General features: G+C 34.6%; 1 protein-coding gene across 1 annotated transcript; it reads left to right on the forward strand.

Annotated features, from left to right (window-relative positions):
• The first annotated feature begins 1,483 nt into the window (after positions 1 to 1,483).
• LOC115964000 (S-adenosylmethionine carrier 1, chloroplastic/mitochondrial-like) lies at positions 1,484 to 15,658 on the forward strand. The gene is made up of 12 exons (XM_031083288.1): positions 1,484 to 1,550; positions 1,719 to 1,823; positions 2,532 to 2,623; positions 3,147 to 3,214; positions 4,279 to 4,369; positions 9,908 to 9,961; positions 10,047 to 10,142; positions 10,345 to 10,434; positions 10,760 to 10,811; positions 14,207 to 14,268; positions 14,349 to 14,429; positions 15,414 to 15,658. Exons 1-12 carry the CDS (start codon positions 1,484 to 1,486, stop codon positions 15,546 to 15,548), a joined length of 993 nt encoding a protein of 330 aa, XP_030939148.1. The 3' UTR covers positions 15,549 to 15,658.
• Positions 15,659 to 18,135: the final 2,477 nt, after the last annotated feature.

Genomic DNA, 18,135 nt, shown 5'->3' on the forward strand with positions numbered 1-18,135 from the left:
TTTTCTTTTTTTGCTTTTGGGTTGTGGGTTTGATAATGATTTGATTATGGTGGGATTATGGGTTGTGGCTTGTGGTGGTTGTGGATTGTGGGCATGGTGGTGGTGTTGAGTTGTGGGTTCTAATAGTGGTGGTGGTGGAATGTGTGGCAACGCTTTGTGGGTTTCAATTTTTCTTTTTCTTTTTTCTTTTTTTTTTTTTTTTTTGGTTTTTGGTTGTGGGTTTTATTTGATTTTGGCTTGCTAATGGTGGTTGACCTCCATAGCCGCCGTTAGCACCACTATGAGCCACTGCCACGACAGCCAAGCTGCCGTACAAGCCACCATCAAACTTTAGGTCGAAGCACTCGAACACCACCATCGGCAGGATGAACACTGGTGCTGTTTTTCTCTCTTTAGTTTTTTTCTATTTTCTGTTTAATCTATGATTGGGTTCTAAAACTTTTTTTTATTACAGTTTGGGTTTGAAAAATGTGAGGGATTTTGGAATGGATTCAGAGGATTTAATTGGTTTTGGATGTGTGTAATTGAAAATTTTGAACTATATTTACAAATGTTGTGTTCTTATGTTTGTGAGGAAAAGATTTGATGGTTCGTGTTTGACTCGTGTTATGTTCTATTTTTAATAAAAGGGTGTTTTTCTAATGTTTGAGGGTAAGGTGGGTAATAGATGGGTAACAGATTGAAGTTCAAGTGGATAAAGTGATAAGTTTTGAACCACGGGTACGTAAAGTGCAAACAAGCCAAACCTCATGTGGGTTTTAAAAATTAAGGAAGAAAAAGGATGGTTAATAAGTAAAATTCCATTAAGCTAAAAAACGGTGACAGCAAATCGTTCAGTCGCTGATTTGGACGTAAACATAGCGGTAGACACGACACAGCGCTCTCTCGAAGGTTTGGTTTTCTATAATCACTTGAACTGAGATTTATCATTGGACCTCGTAAACTACATTGCCAATGCATGCCAAAAGTTCTCAGAAAGACTCTCCTCCAGTCGGTATTCATTTTCTTACTCTCTCTTCTTAATTTTTTTTTTTTTGGGGGGGTTAAGATTTGTAACTTATATGCTCTAATGGGTCGCTGAAAAACTCGTAGAAAAGCCAAAGAACTTTTGTTATTGGTTTCATTTGCTGTCTTTTATGCTTCATTTTTGAGGCACAGTTTTAGAATTGTTAGTGGGTTGTTACATAAGAGCTGAAAAACAGAAAAAGAGGATGGTTTTGATATAACTAAACTAATTTTATGAAGAAATGGTATCCCATTTGGTTGAATTGCTTCATAGACCAAAATTTTTTCTCAATTTTCTCAATTTTTTCATAAATTACTTTTAAGAACTCTTGATCATGCATGGGAAAGGGTTGCTATCTAATCTTATTAATGATCACATGCTGATATCAGAGTTACCCATTTTACTATCTTTTCCACCAATTAAAAAAAAAAAAAAAAAAAAAAAAAAAAAAAAATCAAACATGAGACGGTTAAAGCTATGAATGAGAAACCACTGAAGAAGTGTCCGGAAATATGGGATTTTATCTACAGAAGTGTCTCCAAATGTATAACTAATTCTTCTCCCTGGATGTTTTCTATTACTTTCCTTTGGAGTTTTGAGGAAAAATTATTTGAAAGCAGTTGGTTTGTTTTTTTTTTTTTTTTTTTTGGGATAATTAAAAGCAGTTGTTGCCCAATGGAACTTGTTTTGAACTAATGGTTTCATTTTACAGATGCATTGACACTTAAAATGCATAGCTCTCAAAAGGAGCCAAATAAGGTTGCTTCATTCATTGCAGGAGAGAACAAGCCATCTGATTTTTTACGCGATTTCTACGGTATGTAATGTAATTTGATGCAGTTGAAATTAGGTTAGATGCATTTCTTAATTGTTGAATTTACAGCGATGTGATGGATGACTGTTCTCAATTGTGGCCCATGTAATATGCAGACAATTTAAAGATCCTTTATTTAATTTGGTCTAGGAAGTAGTGATTCTGATGTTTAACAGTCAGATAATTTGGCCAAGGAAGTAGTGATTTTGATGTTTCATGCCCTAATCCAAAATGTCTCATTAGCAAAATGTTTTGCCTAGGACACAGAAGCTATGAAATTCCAATTTTGTAATGAAAGTTCAAGGTACAAAGAGCTTTTCCTTTTAAAGATCAGATGCAAAACAGATCACTCAAACCATATATTTTTCAAGTATTTTCTGTGTCAATAATCTATGACTGGCTTGTATTTTAAGGCTCATAGTAGACCACGAAAGAAAAATCAGTCCATATTGCAGAAGGTTGGCTAGCTATTTTAAAATTTAAAATTAAAACCATAATCAGCCATTTACCACTTATAATTTACAACCATATTTCATTGTTTTGTTTCATGTTGTATTCAAAAATGACTATTCCTTATCTTAATTCTAGGAAAAACTATCACTCTTGATCTGGGTTCCAGTCATGTAATTTCAGATTGGCTATGGGTTATTCATAAAGATGTATCTTTACTATAAACAATAAAATCACAAAGCAAAATCATGGGTTTTGCAGAAGGTTTCATAGCTGGAGGCTTTGCTGGTGTTGTTGTGGAAGCAGCATTATATCCAATTGATACTATAAAAACTCGACTACAGGCACGTCAAGTATACTGAATATTTTTTTTTATCTATTGCATTATGTTGCTAACTAAATTTGAAGAAGAAGAAGAACAACAATTATTACTGCGAGGACTGTTCCACTATATGTGCTGACACGGTCTTGATCCCGCACTTCTATAGAATGCATTTGCTTCTAGAATTTGTTGTTTTCTTTCTACTATTGGATGACGAAATACTTTTTGTTATACAAAGTTTGTTTCATTCCATACAGTTTAACATGCATTGCTAGTTAAATTGAGAATTTTCCTATTGGTCACAGTTCATCCTTCAAAGATGACGTGCATTAGATTAAAGGTCATACAACTCTTTTGTATGGGACCAACTCATCCTTTTGTTCCTTTGCTTTCTATCATCCTTCCTTCATAAATGTATGGCTATTTTACTATTGCTGTCAACCTGCTCGTAGTCTAAATATAAAATCTTGATGTTTTACAATGCATCGACTTGCTTGTTCTTGCTTGAATTGTTGCAATTAACCATTCATTCATTTGTTTGTCAGGCTGCCCAGGGTGGAGGAAAAATTATTTTGGAGGGTCTCTATTCTGGATTGGCTGGAAACCTTGCTGGTGTCTTACCGTGAGTAAATTAGATGCATATATGCTTTTCCTCATTATTTGCATGAATGTTGGAAAGTATGATTCACTTTCCAAACCGTGAAGACTAAAGCAAGGGATTGATTGCTTGGAGTAAATCAAGGGATTGGAGCAATTAAATAAATTGATTTGAAATTCAAATTTAAAATATACATGTAATAAATTGATAGTTGACATATTTTCAAATTCTGTAAATTCTATTAAAAATATGAGTTTCCAATGTGTTACAATAACGTAAATGAAAGATTTATGCGACCGAACCACTTTAATCTCTTCCATTCTTCTTTTCTCATCTTCCATTCATGTTCCATAATATTTAAAATTTTAACAAATGTAGTTTGATTTCTTCTATATGTTTTCACACATGACAATTCAAAACCTAACTTTTTGGCCAAAGCTACATGAACACTTAGTGGATAATAAACACGAGCTAAGGAAAGTGCTATGCAAGATAAGCAAAACTGTGGAATGCGTATCTTAACTACTTGTGGTTGATACAAGAATCTTTTTTCCCTATTCATCTTAAGACCCTTGTCCCTACTACTTTAAGTGCATAATAAACTTTTGAAATCAGTTATCCATGATGGGAGTTTGTTTGTATATAGCAAGGCAGCTTAGTCATATGCTTAATCTTTTTTGTTACATTGTCTATTTGAGTAAAATCCTATTAATAAATACTCCAATCATCAACTTTTCTTCCAACTCAAACTTTTCATAAGATTTTTGATATGATTTGATTTTTCCTCTGTGAAGGCTGGATTCTTAGTGAATTTTCAATCTTCTTCATGAATTTTTTTTCTCAATAGAGACAGTTTTGGTTATTTCATTGTCTGCCTCTTACATGAGGACTTGGGAACCCACGTTTGAGCCTTAACTTTTTAATACTTTAAGCCAAATGCTTGAAAAAGTGCTTGATATGAATCTATGTAATACTTGATAAGTTTTATGAGAACACCATTTCTTTCTAATTTTTCCCCCAATTTTCATTAAATGCATACCTCTTCTTATTATGTGGGACATGGCTGATGAACTTCTATTTCTGCACAGGGCTTCTGCCATATTTGTTGGTGTGTATGAACCTACAAAGCAAAAATTGCTGAAGTCCTTTCCTGAAAACCTTAGTGCAGTAGCTCATTTGGTAAGTTTTTAAATTAACCATATATGCAAAATGACAATCTTCATGTAGCCGGACTGTCATGGCACAAAGTTTTTCATTAATCTGACCATTTTCATGTTGCTAGACTATAATGGCAAAAAGTTCTTCATTAATTTTCCTTTCCATAACGTCATAAATACAGAGTTTTGCCCTTTTAGCTAGGGAGACAATGGGCTACGTAATGAGGGTAGCCTTCCCTAGTGTCTTGTTGCAGAATAGAAAGCATGGTAGGGTTAGATGTTGTTCTAACTGAATACAAATTTTTTAATCTGTAAGAGGTTCCTTGAAGGCTTGAACCTACTTGGAGGAAAACTCTGGAATCCATCTGAAAATAAGAAAACTCTCATTTTTTTTTGAAATATGAATTGCTATTTTTGTTTTACAGATTACAGGCTTATTTATAGGCTTTAGAAAACTTTTTTTTCCAAATAAGAATATTCCCACATATAAACTAATTAATTTACTACCATATAAAGACCTTATTTTGACTAAGGAAACCTTAAAAGCAATTAAAAATAACGAAATAAAATTGAAAACCTAAAACTCCAAAAATAACATAAAAATTAACAAATTACAAAAAGTGACCTCCATATTTTGCTTTTACAAATAATCCCTCCAATTCAATGAAACTTGCCCTATAGTTTTTAGTTGGAAATTGAAATCTTTAGCTCCAAATAAAAGTTACTTCAAATACTTGAATAACTTGAAATTTTTTCTCTTTGACCTTTATTTTTTATTTATTTATTATTAGAAGAAGAGATTACTTTTTGTCCATGTTGATGAACACAACATAATCTAAAAGAATTATGCACAAGAATGAAATGGTTCTATGAAATCTAAAATGGAAATGCTACTAGTATGACTCTACACACAAGACCAATCAAATTGAGTTTGAATCAGCAATGATTCCAACTAAGATTGTGATTTTTCTATATCATCAAAGGTACGACTATTTGGCTCTTTCCACAATAGCCACATCAAACATAACGGGACAAAATTCCAAATATTCAATGAGGTTTTTTCAAACCAATTCCAATTCCTCCATCTAAACAAGAAATCATCTACCTTCCATGGTAACATCCTTTGGATCCCAAAGGCTCTAACAACTACACTATAATGCATATGCAACTTCACAATGGATCAGCAAATGGTCCACCATCTCCCCATTACATCTGCACATACAACACCAACCAACTAAAGAGAAACCTTGCTTGATGAATCACAAGTTAGAATCTTCCTCTAGGTTGCTGTCCAAATGAAGGACGAGACCCTCTTCGGGGCCTTAACGCACCAAATACTCTTCCAAGGGAAAGAGTTAGCTTCTTTTTACCTCAGATAGCCTCTTAAAAGGAACAAACATCAAGGCAACCATCCCCCTTCAATTGCCATCTCATCCTATCGGCTCGTTCCCACCTGGGGATGTTTGAGTAGATAATTCATTGGCTCTGCTTCCTAGTCACGAAAACCTCTACAAAATCTCATGATATAGCTTCACGCCACCACATCTAACTATTTATGACTGATTGACCTGGGGCATTCTTGTTCACTAAACAATATAAATCTGGGTGCAACTCTTTTAGAGAATGATTCCCACACTAAATATCCTTCCAAAACCTTACTCAGGTGCCATCCCCCACCTTGAAAGACACAAACTGAAGAAAATTATCCCAACCTGCCCTAATACTTCTCCATAAGCTACACCCATGTGTCCCTTTAAATGGTTTTGAAATCCAACCACCCCAATTCTCCCTATACTTCATAGTGATTACCCGTCTCTAAAGATGCATGGCCTTATTCCCAAACCTCCATAACCATTTCCCCAATAACGCTTGATAAAACTTCTTATCTTTCGGATCCGCAATCTACCTACTGCAATGGGAGAACAAACTGTATCTCAGGCCACCAGGGAGAACTAGAACTCCTCATCTGAAGTACCCCACAAAAAGTTCCTCTGCAACCTCTCCATCTTGTTTGTCACACCAATGGGAATAGTAAATAATGAGAGGTGGTAGGTTGGTAAGCTAGAAATTGTACCTTTTAACAACGTTAGCCTCCCTCACTTGGACAAATATATCTTCTTCCAACTAGACAGTTTGCATTCCATCTTTTCCAAATTAGTATTCCAAATAAACAACACCTTAAAGGAAGCCCCCAGCAGCATCCCAAGATATGTCATCAGTAAACTCACAATCTTACAACATAGGATGTCTGCTAATTTTGCCATGTTACTGAGTTACTCACATTACCTATTGGTACCACTTCACTTTTACCCATATTAACCTTTAGACCTGTAAAAGCTTCATAGCAATTGAACACTATGTAAAGAAATTTTTCAGCATTTGCATCCATGAAATAAAAAAGAGTATCATCAGCAAATAAGAGATGGGAGATATAAAGCCTAGCTGTAGCAGCATGTCCTACCCCAAATCTGTCAATAAAAAATCCCCACAATTTTCTTTAGTATCCTTCTCACCACCTCCATAACTAGCATAAAGAGCAATGGGATAATGAATATGATCCCGTGAACTACTGAAGAAGCCAGCCGGTGAATTGTTTACCAAAATTGTAAACCAATCCGTAGCTATACAAGTATGAATGCAACTCCACTTCTCTCCAAACCCCATCCTGCCAAACAGATAAGAACCCTGTCCCAACTAACATGGTCATAGATTTATCAATATCCAATTTACAAATCAACCCTGGAGTGCAACTCTTGATTTTACTCTTTTTTTTTCTTTTTCTTGTTTTTGACAAGTAAGAAAGATGTATATTCAAAAAACTACTTTATGCAAAGAAGCACAAAGCATATCAAAGATTACCAAAAAAGAGAGAAGCAAAAATAGAAGAGCTAAGGAACAAAGAAATAGATTCACTTGATGTGAGTCCCCAAGCCTTAGACCAATTAAAAAGGGAACCAGTGAAAAAAGCAAGCAACTGGTCATCGGATCTATCTGAGTCCTCAAAAGTCCATGGGTTGCATTCCCTCCAAATAGTCCACATCAAACACAATAGAGCTAAATTCCAAATGATAGATGAATGCTTCCCCAACCAATTCCACCAACCAAAAAGGAAATTTGCAACCGATCTTGAGAGAACCCATGAAATCCCAAAAGTTCTAAAGACAAAGCTCCACAAACGATGAGCCTTCCCACAATGTAGCAACAAATGATCCACTATCTCCCCACAATGACACATGATGCACCAGTCAACAAAATCAAAACCCCTACTCTGCAAATTATTGTCCATGAGAATCCTATCCTAGGCGATTGTCCAAACAAAGAGACACGCCCAGGGTGCCTTAACCTTCCAAATACCTTTCTAGGGAAAAACAATGAAAAGAGAACCACGCAACTTATGATAAAACAAGCGGATATTAAAATCCCCATTCTTCATCAACTTCCATCTCATACGATCACCATCATCTGCTGAAGGTAAATTGGCTGCCAAAAATTGAAAGAAATCATCCACCAACTCTGCCTCCCAATCATTTGGACTCCGAATAAAATGAACATCCCAACCTCTCCTGTCCCCCGCTCCTTGCCTTATCAGAGAAGAGTCAACAAAGGCCGCTCTGTTAGTTGCAATACTGTATAAGACCGGAAAAGCCAAACGAAGAGGAAGATCCCCACACCACCGATCTGTCCAAAATTTCACTCTATCCAAGCATACATTTGCAGTTAAGATCGAGTCAAGGATTTTCCTACTGCCTACAAAAGCATTTTGTGCCTTTGAAATAAGTTTATCGAGCACCCCTTTCATATTTTTAGGCAAAACCTTTGCCAACAGTTATACACGTTTGATTTAGAATAGACCCTAATTAATAATTGGAGTCAAAATTAGCATTTTCAACCCCATGGAACTGATAGATTGTACTGCAATGGTTTCCAACAAATCAATGTGATCTTAGGAATTTGGGGTTTATAGACTCATCATCATGTTTGAATTCAGTTGGATCTTCCATATTTTCCTCTTTAGCCTCTCAAGAATATCTTCGAAAATGCTGTCTTTGATCTTAAGTACAACCTGTAATTTTTCCTCAACTTTGGCTTGTTCAGCCTCTACTTCCAGATATTTTATCTTCTAAATTTTCAGCATTTAAAATTGAATCTTCTTTCAATGATTGGAAGTCAAGAGTTTCATTGTTATTCCCTTTTTATGAATTTGCTGGCTTATGATTGTATAAAACAATATTTCATCATAATCATGAAGAATAAAAAACTTACCATCATCCTTTCATTCTTGACTGTTAAGAAAATCTAGACTTATGTCTTTGTATTGTGGAAAACTCTATATCATTTTACCAATTAGTTGTATCTCTCTCAAGCTTGGTACAAGTTATACCAATCTTCAGGATCTTCCTTTGATCAAATAATTCTTCAAGATCAAGAATCCAACTAATAAAATCTTCTTTACACATCAAAATATTGAATATCATTTAAATTATAAACACATTGATCAATAGGTTGGCCGTAAGTATAATATCCTTGATAATTACTCCTATCATCTTCATGATTCTTATTGGCATTTAAACCCAGATTAATGGGCATGTCAGGAAACTTTTGGAGTCCATGAGTCATCTTCTCACTGTTGACTTGAATTTCTGCCTTGAAGGCTTGCACCCCCACAATCACTGTCAATTGGATGGTTGTTTCATCTTTTCTTTTCTTGATATCAGGATCCTTTGATACAAACTGGTGCTGAGATTTTGTTCTATCTAGATGCAAACTCTTAAATCCATAAGAGTTTCCTTGGATTTACAAGTAAAAGAACTTTGGCATCCAAAAAAGAAGGAAAATCTCAATTTTATTGAAAGATGAATTGTTATGTTAGTTTTACAGATTGCTGGCGTATTTATAGGCTTTAGAGAACCCATTTCTCAAGAAGAATATTCTCAAATATATCCTAATTAATATACTACCATAAGGACCCTGTTTTGACTATGTAAATCCTAAAACAATTAAAAATTATGAAATAAAGTTTTTTTCTTTTTTAAAATCCTAAAATTTCATTAGCAAATGACAACAATTTATCCCATATTCTGTCCTACAGTCCATAAAGGCTCAACCCTGATGATGGAAAGAGTCTTGTGTCTTTGGTTCAACCCCTAGAGACCTAACTGGATGTCACTTTACTGCATGCTAGTGTTCAAGGTCTTATGGAAGGTGAAGCTTAAATATTTATCTGTTCTTTCCATTTTTGTTTTCTCATTTGTTATCCTAGGGTCAGTGAACAGTCACTAAAGGCTTTTAGCAGTACTAACTATTTTCATGCTGATTTCTTGCCTCTATTAGTTGGCCTGTTAAGTGCTAACAGAGATTTTATAGTTGCATAAACATACTTTTTTTTTTTTTTTGCTAACATGCTTAAACATACTATTTGATTGGTTAGTTAGGTGGTTGAATCATTTTGCCTCATTTCAGTCTCCTTTGCTTGTAAAAGAGATAATAGAGAGAACTTTCACTTTCAATGTACTGGATAGAGCTTTCTTGTTATCTTAATAGGTATTTAGATTTCTTTCAGACTGCAGGTGCAATTGGAGGTGCTGCTTCTTCTCTTGTCCGTGTCCCAACGGAGGTAGTTGAGTTTACTTCTTTAATCCCCATCTTCCCTTGAATCCCTTCTTGCTTTCTAGGTTTGTGATTATTAGAATTTTTCTCAGGTCGTAAAGCAAAGGTTGCAAACTGGGCAATTTGCTTCAGCCCCTGATGCAGTCCGCCTCATTGTTGCCAAGGAGGGTTTTAAAGGCCTTTATGTGGTATATTATGCTCAATTTTCTAATTTAAGATCTGCAATCCCAGTCTTCATTCTAAGCTATATGGTTTTTGCTTACAAACTTCTTCTGGGGGATAACATACTATGCAGAACTATGCATGATGCTGTTAATTTATGAATTGTTTCATGCATAAATACTGACACCCCACCCGCCCTTTTTTTTTTCTTTTTTTTTGAGACTGTAGGGGTATGGATCCTTCTTACTGCGAGATTTGCCTTTTGATGCCATCCAGTTCTGCATCTATGAGCAGATCCGGATCGGATATAGGCTAGCGGTAAGCTTAACATATACATCCAACTGGGTCTACTCCTAGATGGATTTTCTTTGCTTGGTGGGATGGATTTTATTAGACAAAATAAAGAAAATTAAAAGCATCCAAAAAGGCTAGACAAATGTGTTGCTATGGAGAACAAAAAAGATTATATAAAGTGAAAAAACCTCAAAATGAAAACTTAGAGGTACAAAATTTTTGAACATTGCCCAAAATAATTAACTTCATTCTATTACATTTTCTTTTCCCTTGTGGTCTGCTAATCGGTCAGCATAGAAGTACATGATATCTATCCATAGAAGTGATTTAGTTTTACCTTTTTCTGTAGGCACGAAGAGATCTGAATGATCCTGAGAATGCAATAATTGGTGCTTTTGCTGGTAGGTATACATCCCAAAAAATTTCTGAGTTTATCTTTATGATTCTTCAGTCGTTTGTTCTTTCTGTTTGACTTGATTATTCTCATATTTATTTCCTTTTTAGAGTTTAGAGATAATATAAGATCTTTCTTTGTTATTCCAAAGGCCCCTGCTTTGGTGAGGTTCCACATCATTTAAAAAAAAAAAAAAAAAAACATCTTTGTCTCTTATCATGAGCTTTGAAGTAAATATAAATTCTCAAAATTGCCCAGGTTGCCAATAAATTGGTGAGGACATAAGGTCATGTTCACAGTTCACCTGTATACCCCCCCCCCCCCCCAACCCTTCCTTTTTTTCTCACCTTTAACTGCACAAACCCTAACAGCTTCCTTTACATTTTCTAGTTGGTCAATTTCCCCAATCTAGAATGGCTACAAACCTTTTTTTTTCTTTTTGGGATAATTACAAATTACCCACCTCAAGGTAGGCCCGAATTTATTTTGCTTACCCATGGTTTAAAAAATATCACTTTACACAGTTAAGGTTAATTCCGTTTAACAGCTATAATCCACCTCACTCTTTTCCATTAGACAAACACTCTTAAGACATAAAACATAATATAAAATGGATCAAAGAGCTAGGGTTTTAAGTGATGTGAACTGTGGCAAGACAATTCCAATGTTCAGAGAAACGCAATACTTCTTTGCAAGCCCAATTCCCACAATTGTACCATGAATTTATATCTGAATCTTCAGGCTTACTCCCCATTTGGCCATTTGATAGGGGCAGCTTAGGCCTAGACCTAAGGCTTCCACAACAAAATGTTTCTACCCCTGAGAAAAAAAAGGCTCGTCCCCGTTGTAAAAGTCCCAAAGTTTTATAAAAAAACACTGATGTTAGTGATACTACAAAATTTACTATAGGCTTACAATCTGACATATCACCAATCACGAAAAAGTAATTTGAACATTCATTAATTATGATATCCAGTTTTCTATATGAAATTGACCTTGGTTTAGTTAGTATTATTTCATCACACTATGTATTTAATGCATCAAATTAACCCTGATATGGTTAGTATTAAATAAATTTATTTAATTAATATTTACATATAAAAGACCCCACATAAATTTATCGCGTTGGCCCCAAATTATGTTGGGCCAGCCCTAGATAGAGGATTTAGGGGACCTCAAAGATAAGTTTCAATCAATTCAATGGCATACTGCTAACAGCCCATGCATCAAGAAGCCAAATGCTTTGCTAATTAATGGGGTCTTTTAACTTCATTTGAGCAAACATGGTTGGGGGAAGCCCCACCAATGTTGCGGAATATTGTGTAACATCTTATAGTTTTCTTCGTCATAATAATATTTCTATATCTTACTTAAAAAGAAAAAATAGTTTGGTGTATGAAGCAGCCAACGTTTGGGTTTGGGATCGGGGTGTTTAGCTCCAACATTATTCAACTAAACGCAGCTGAAATCTTTTGGAATTTTGTTGAAATTTATCAAGATTTGTGGAATTCTGGTTAAGTTATAGTGGGATTTTGTTGTACAGAGCCAAATTAAAAATAAAAAAATAAATACAGCCAAAAACAATAACTTAGTCATAAAATCAAATACAATCAAGTTTCAGACAAACATTGTTGGAGCTCTTTTGAACTGCACTGCAAACAGAGCTAGTGAAGAATCTTCCATAGATTGCAAACATTCCTTGAAAATGACTGAATTCTCAATCCCCAAGGTGAATATCTCTCTCATTGGCATCAATTTTCTAAAAAGTTCAAACCCTAGAACACAATCATACCTGTGAGATACGTGTCTATAGAAATTGGATCTTCTTGCTCGTAACAATTATAAATCCCTAAATCTTGAGTGAATACAGCCCAAAAATTTCAATCAAACGAATTTGGGGTCACAATCTTGGATTTCACAATGGTAAGGTAAAGTTTTTCTTGAGTTTCTTTTTGATCCATTTTCTTTTATGTTTTATGTCTTAAAATTGTTTTTCTAATGGAAAAGAGTGAGGTGGGTTATGGCCTATGAAGCACAGGTGCGTTTCGGGAATCGGGTGCGGGTGTGGGACTTGGTAATTTTTGAAAAAGTAGGGTGCGGGTGCGGGTGTGGCAGGACTCGACGATTAAAAAATTATTAAAAATATTTTTATTTATATTTTCTATATATTTTTACTATTAAAATATTCTTAAAAAACACATTACTATGCCTTGATTCACAAACAAAGAACGAAGAAGGCAAGAAACACATTACTATGCCTCTGAGGTGGGAATTTCAGCTGTTCCGGCTAGATTCAAGGCCGAATTCGGCCTATTTCGGTCCGTTTCAGCCGTTTTGGTCGCCAGCCGATACAACCCAATATGGTCAATACGGCCCGATTCTGGCCGAATCGGCCCGGTTCAGCATGAATCGAAGCCGAGTCGGCGTGAATTGAGCCGAGTTGGCGCGAATTCGAAAAAAAAAAAAAAATCTTAGACGCGGCACTGACACGTGGGCAACCACATCGGACTCCATGTCCCGCATCAGGCTACGTCGGACTCAGGTGCGGCATCCTCCCAGTCGCGTCCATGCTTTCTAGGTTACAGTTGTCTAATGGAACTAACCTTAGGTGAGTAAAGTGACATTTTTTAAACTATAGGCAGGCAACGTGAATTCGGGCCTAACCTCAAGTAGGTAATTTGTAATTATCCCCTTTTTATTTTTGGCTAGTAAATGGCTACAAACTTGATATCCAACTTTTGTATGACAATCTCTCAACAATCTCAAACAATCATGTTGTAGGTGCCTTATCCAGTCTTGATACATCTCTTTACTAATGTTATTTTTATGAATACAAATGGACCTTTGGAATTCATTCAGAATTTGAAAGTTAGATACTAAAAATAATATTGGAAATCCCTTATTTTGTGAAAATTATTACTCAAGAAAAACGCCAAGTTTGTGGTACTTGTGCACACAGCCTGAGAACTTAGGTACTTTTGTAATTACGGTTCTACTTTTCTTCAAATGATATGTGGCTTTGTTTTTCAGTTGATTGCTACTTTCCAGATAATAATTTAGATATAGCAGCCTCATCTGATTCATGTTATGCTATTTCTTCAACACTATAAGAGACCGCTACCCAGTGGTTGTTCTCCAGATAAGAAACTGCATGCTTGTGTTTTAAAGCACAAGAATTTTGGAATTTCAGCACAATTTACCATAGCTTAGCATTAGCAATATTAAAATCATAAAACATGGAACCTCATCTAAAGGCACCAATCAGTATCTTCTCCTATTCCATTATATAATTGGAATAAAAGAAGTCTTGATGTATTTAAATATAAGTCTCCTCGTGTATAAATTTTACTGATCATGCATATATGGTCTGCTCTGCTTTTAGTAAAATCTCATTTACTACAGGTGCAATAACTGGAGCTATAACTACTCCTCTGGATGTGATAAAAACAAGATTAATGATTCAGGTACTGGAAATCTGTCTCGTGATTTCTTTTCTCTGAAGGAAGTTAGTAAAGAGTTTCTCTCTCTCTCTGAACCTTTGCAGGGATCAGCAAATCAGTACAAAGGGATTTGTGATTGTGTTAGGACCATCGTGAAAGAAGAAGGAACTCATGCTCTTTTGAAGGTTTGACCAATCTTTTTCATTCTTTTTGTGTCTCAAAATTATGATATTACAGTGGAGTAGTCGTTTCTTTTCTATTGTTACAGAGAAATTATAAAAATTCTGTTCAGATTATTCAATTGCTTTTCTTAATATGTCAGAGTTACTAAAAAATTTATTCCTTTAATAGAAAAACTCTGGAGATATGGAATCCCTTATGTTTTTGAAGCTTTGGCAGTTCTAAAGCCTTTATTTTCATCTTACTATTTCAGTGTTTTCCTCACTTTCTTTCTTATGCCCATCACATTGAAACTTGATCCAAATGAAATATGTAATTCATATCTTGTGTTTGACAGTGCATAGCACATGCCAGTCTTCTTCCTAATACCCTGAGTAAATATAATGCTCCCTTCATCAAAATGATATAATGGTCATCTTGTAGCTGTATGCCAAACTTTTGCAGTATAGACTAGAATGTTTGAGAGTGCTGGAACGTGTCAAAGACAGTTTTAACACATTTTCACCAAGATTCGGCAGAGATCAGGCCACCAAATTTATTTCTGATTTTTTTCCCTTTTTTTTAACCTTTGTAGAATATTAAACCAATTATGTCATGCCATCTTAATGGAGTGAAAGGAAGAGTAAAATGAGTTATAACATGGACAAGGAAATGTTCTTTCAGATCATTTACAAACAAATAAATGACATACTTTAGTTGGACTGCTATATGTAGTTAAAAGATGTGAAATTTATGGATCTTCCTTGAGTTGATGGTGAAAAAAAAAACTGTGGTATATGTTACTTATTAGAAATTGAAAGTTGTATATTAGTACACTGATAACTGATCAAAACTTGAACAAAAATAGGAATTTTTGTGTATAGGAAAAGGTTGTGAAAGTTACGTAGCAGACAACTAAAATAGCTTGCAAAAATGTGATTCTTTAGGGTGGTGGTTGTTACACAACGTGTAACAGATTTTACCCTACTTTTTTTTTTGGTTTTCTGCAGGGAATTGGGCCAAGAGTTCTGTGGATAGGAATTGGGGGTTCAATATTTTTTGGTGTTCTTGAAAGGACAAAGCAAATACTTGCCCAAAAGCGCCCACCGTCTCAAAACTCAATCCCTTTCAAAGATCAACTATAGCTCACCAGTTTTATTTATTTTTGTCATCTTAATAGCTCTATTCACTTGCTGTTCTTTCAATGCTTTGTTTCATCTATCAAGAAAATCATTCTGCTGGATTTCACCTTTGATTCAGTTTTCTATATTGGAATTGGAGCATCAAAACTTTAAAATCAATTAGAATATTGAACCTGTAAATTTTCTTTTCTGTTTGAATTAAAATTATTAAATAAAATATAATTGTTCGTCAATGATGTAATTCTTTATAGAGACTTTCCCTACTCAAATAGGCTTCTCTATGTCTAAATTTATGATATCATGTGGCTCTGCATGCCTTCTTCTTCTTCTTCTTTTTTTTTCTTCTTTTTTTTTCTTTTTTTTTTTTTAACTTGCAATCTGCAGCTCTTGTGCGTGGTTAGAGTTGCAAGGCATTTTGAAATTATTTTCATGATATTTTATTACTTTAAGGGGGTATATGGTTTGATATTACATCAAGTTGTAATGTTACATTCTTATAATGTTAGATTCATAGTATCACATTACAGCAATATATCATTATCATGTTTTTTTTTTTCTTTTTTAGAAAGTTTCAACTTATGGCGTCCGCTCCTGATGATAATTCTTTATCATTATTATGTTTGGTATTAAGCTACACTTTCATCACATCATAGTAATGTATTGTTTTCTTTATTTGATTGGTTCCTAATATTCCAAAAATAATTAACAAATTTTCAATGAACTTCCAAAAATATCATTTTAAATAACTAAACAAAAATTTATTTTTAATTCAAAAACCTCAAAATAATTGAACACAGTTTTATTTTATTTTCTTCCCCTTTCTCACCAACCAAAGTTAAGATCCATAAATAATGAAACAAATTCCTTGAACTTTCCCACACTTTTTCACCAACCAAACAGCTGCAATCTACCAAAAATAAGTTAAAACATATTACTCCAACAAAAGCCATACCAAATTTCACATAAACAAAAGAAAAAACAAATTGTTAGAATCTTGGAGCCAATGGCTTGGGATATGAGATCTAAGATCATCTTTAGTTAGAAACTCTAATTTGGAGAGAGTGAGAGAGAGAGGCTAGGCTTTATTGGCCATGGATTACGATCAAAAGCTCCAATAGAGAGAGAGAGAGAGGGGCTGAGTTGCTCCTTGAGTTTTAAAACTGGGAATAATATTAATTTAGCTCAAACAAGAAACTTCATCCAAGAAAAATTGCTCCTTTGAGTTTTGACCACCAAATGAACAAATGATTATTATAGATATTAAATATTTAAGCTTAACAGTACATAACACTGTCACAAAAAGTACCCTTTATATATTTGGTCATTAAACATATAATGAATGGTGCACACTATTAAACTAGAAAAGATAAACGACAGCGCTAGTCCACAGACAAGAAGCTAAAACGATATCGTTCCTCTTAATCTTCTCACGCATATGCTGTTCTTTCTAAACGGTAACGTTTTGTTAAGTGACAAAGTGAAGATTGATAAACGGTGTCGTTCCCCAAGAATCCATTGGGTTTCAAAGTTAGTTATAACTCAAATTCTGTTAGTGTAAAAGTGGGAAAGTTTGTTCTGGTTATTAGAGGTGATTTAGATATATAAATTATTCAGTTGATGAGCGTCAAGATAGATATACTTTATAACTATGAGATTATTCATTCAAGCAAGATATTTTCTGGATTTAATAAAACTCTCTTTGATTCTCTCTCTCAAAATCCCTTTTCCTCCATAGTTGTTTCTTGCTTGAACTCATTGCATTAATTGCAATTTCGAATTACATCTCCTTCACTATTAGATTGTATAGATTACAAAAATCTTCATGGTATTAAAGCTATCGACTGTTTCAACTTCAGCTTCAATGTCTTCAACAATGGCATCCACTTCTTCAAGTTCAACAATGGCACCTTCAACTTCAATTGCTCCTTTAAATCTGATGAATCAACCTCTTCTACTGTTGTCCAATATGGCTAACATGATGACAGTCAAACCAGATAGCACCAATTACATTGTATGGAAACACTAAATTACTATAGTGCTTGATACATATTCTATGTTCGAGTTACTCAATCAAGCTCAACTACTTTATGAGAAGTTGCTTAAGGATCTTTCAGGAAATGTTACTACCATTCTTAATCCAAGTTATCAAATCTAAAATTCAAGGGAGAAAGCTCTTCAAATTTTCACCAATTCCACTCACACTTTCAATTCTTGCTTTAACAATGGGATGTCACTTAGCAATGGAGGTGTGGCAGGTTCTTGAGAACCATTTCTCTTCTATTTCATGATCTTATATTATGAATCTCAAAGGAGAACTTCATAATATTCAAAAGGGATCTGATTCTATAGATACCTATCAACAAAAGATCAAAGTCCTAAGGGACAAACTAACGGTTGTTGGTGTGATCTTGGATGATGAAGAATTGTTGCACATTTCAATTAAAGGCCTCCCAAAGGAGTTCAATGCCTTTAGGTCTGAAATTTGCACTAGAAGCACACAATTAAGCTTTGATGAGCTTACTAAAATGCTGAATGCAGAAGAGGAATCAATGAATGACTCTCTTGATGTTTAGAAGACCTTTGCTATGGC

Source organism: Quercus lobata, chromosome 2 (assembly GCF_001633185.2).
Source record: "Quercus lobata isolate SW786 chromosome 2, ValleyOak3.0 Primary Assembly, whole genome shotgun sequence".
Taxonomy (NCBI): domain Eukaryota; kingdom Viridiplantae; phylum Streptophyta; class Magnoliopsida; order Fagales; family Fagaceae; genus Quercus; species Quercus lobata.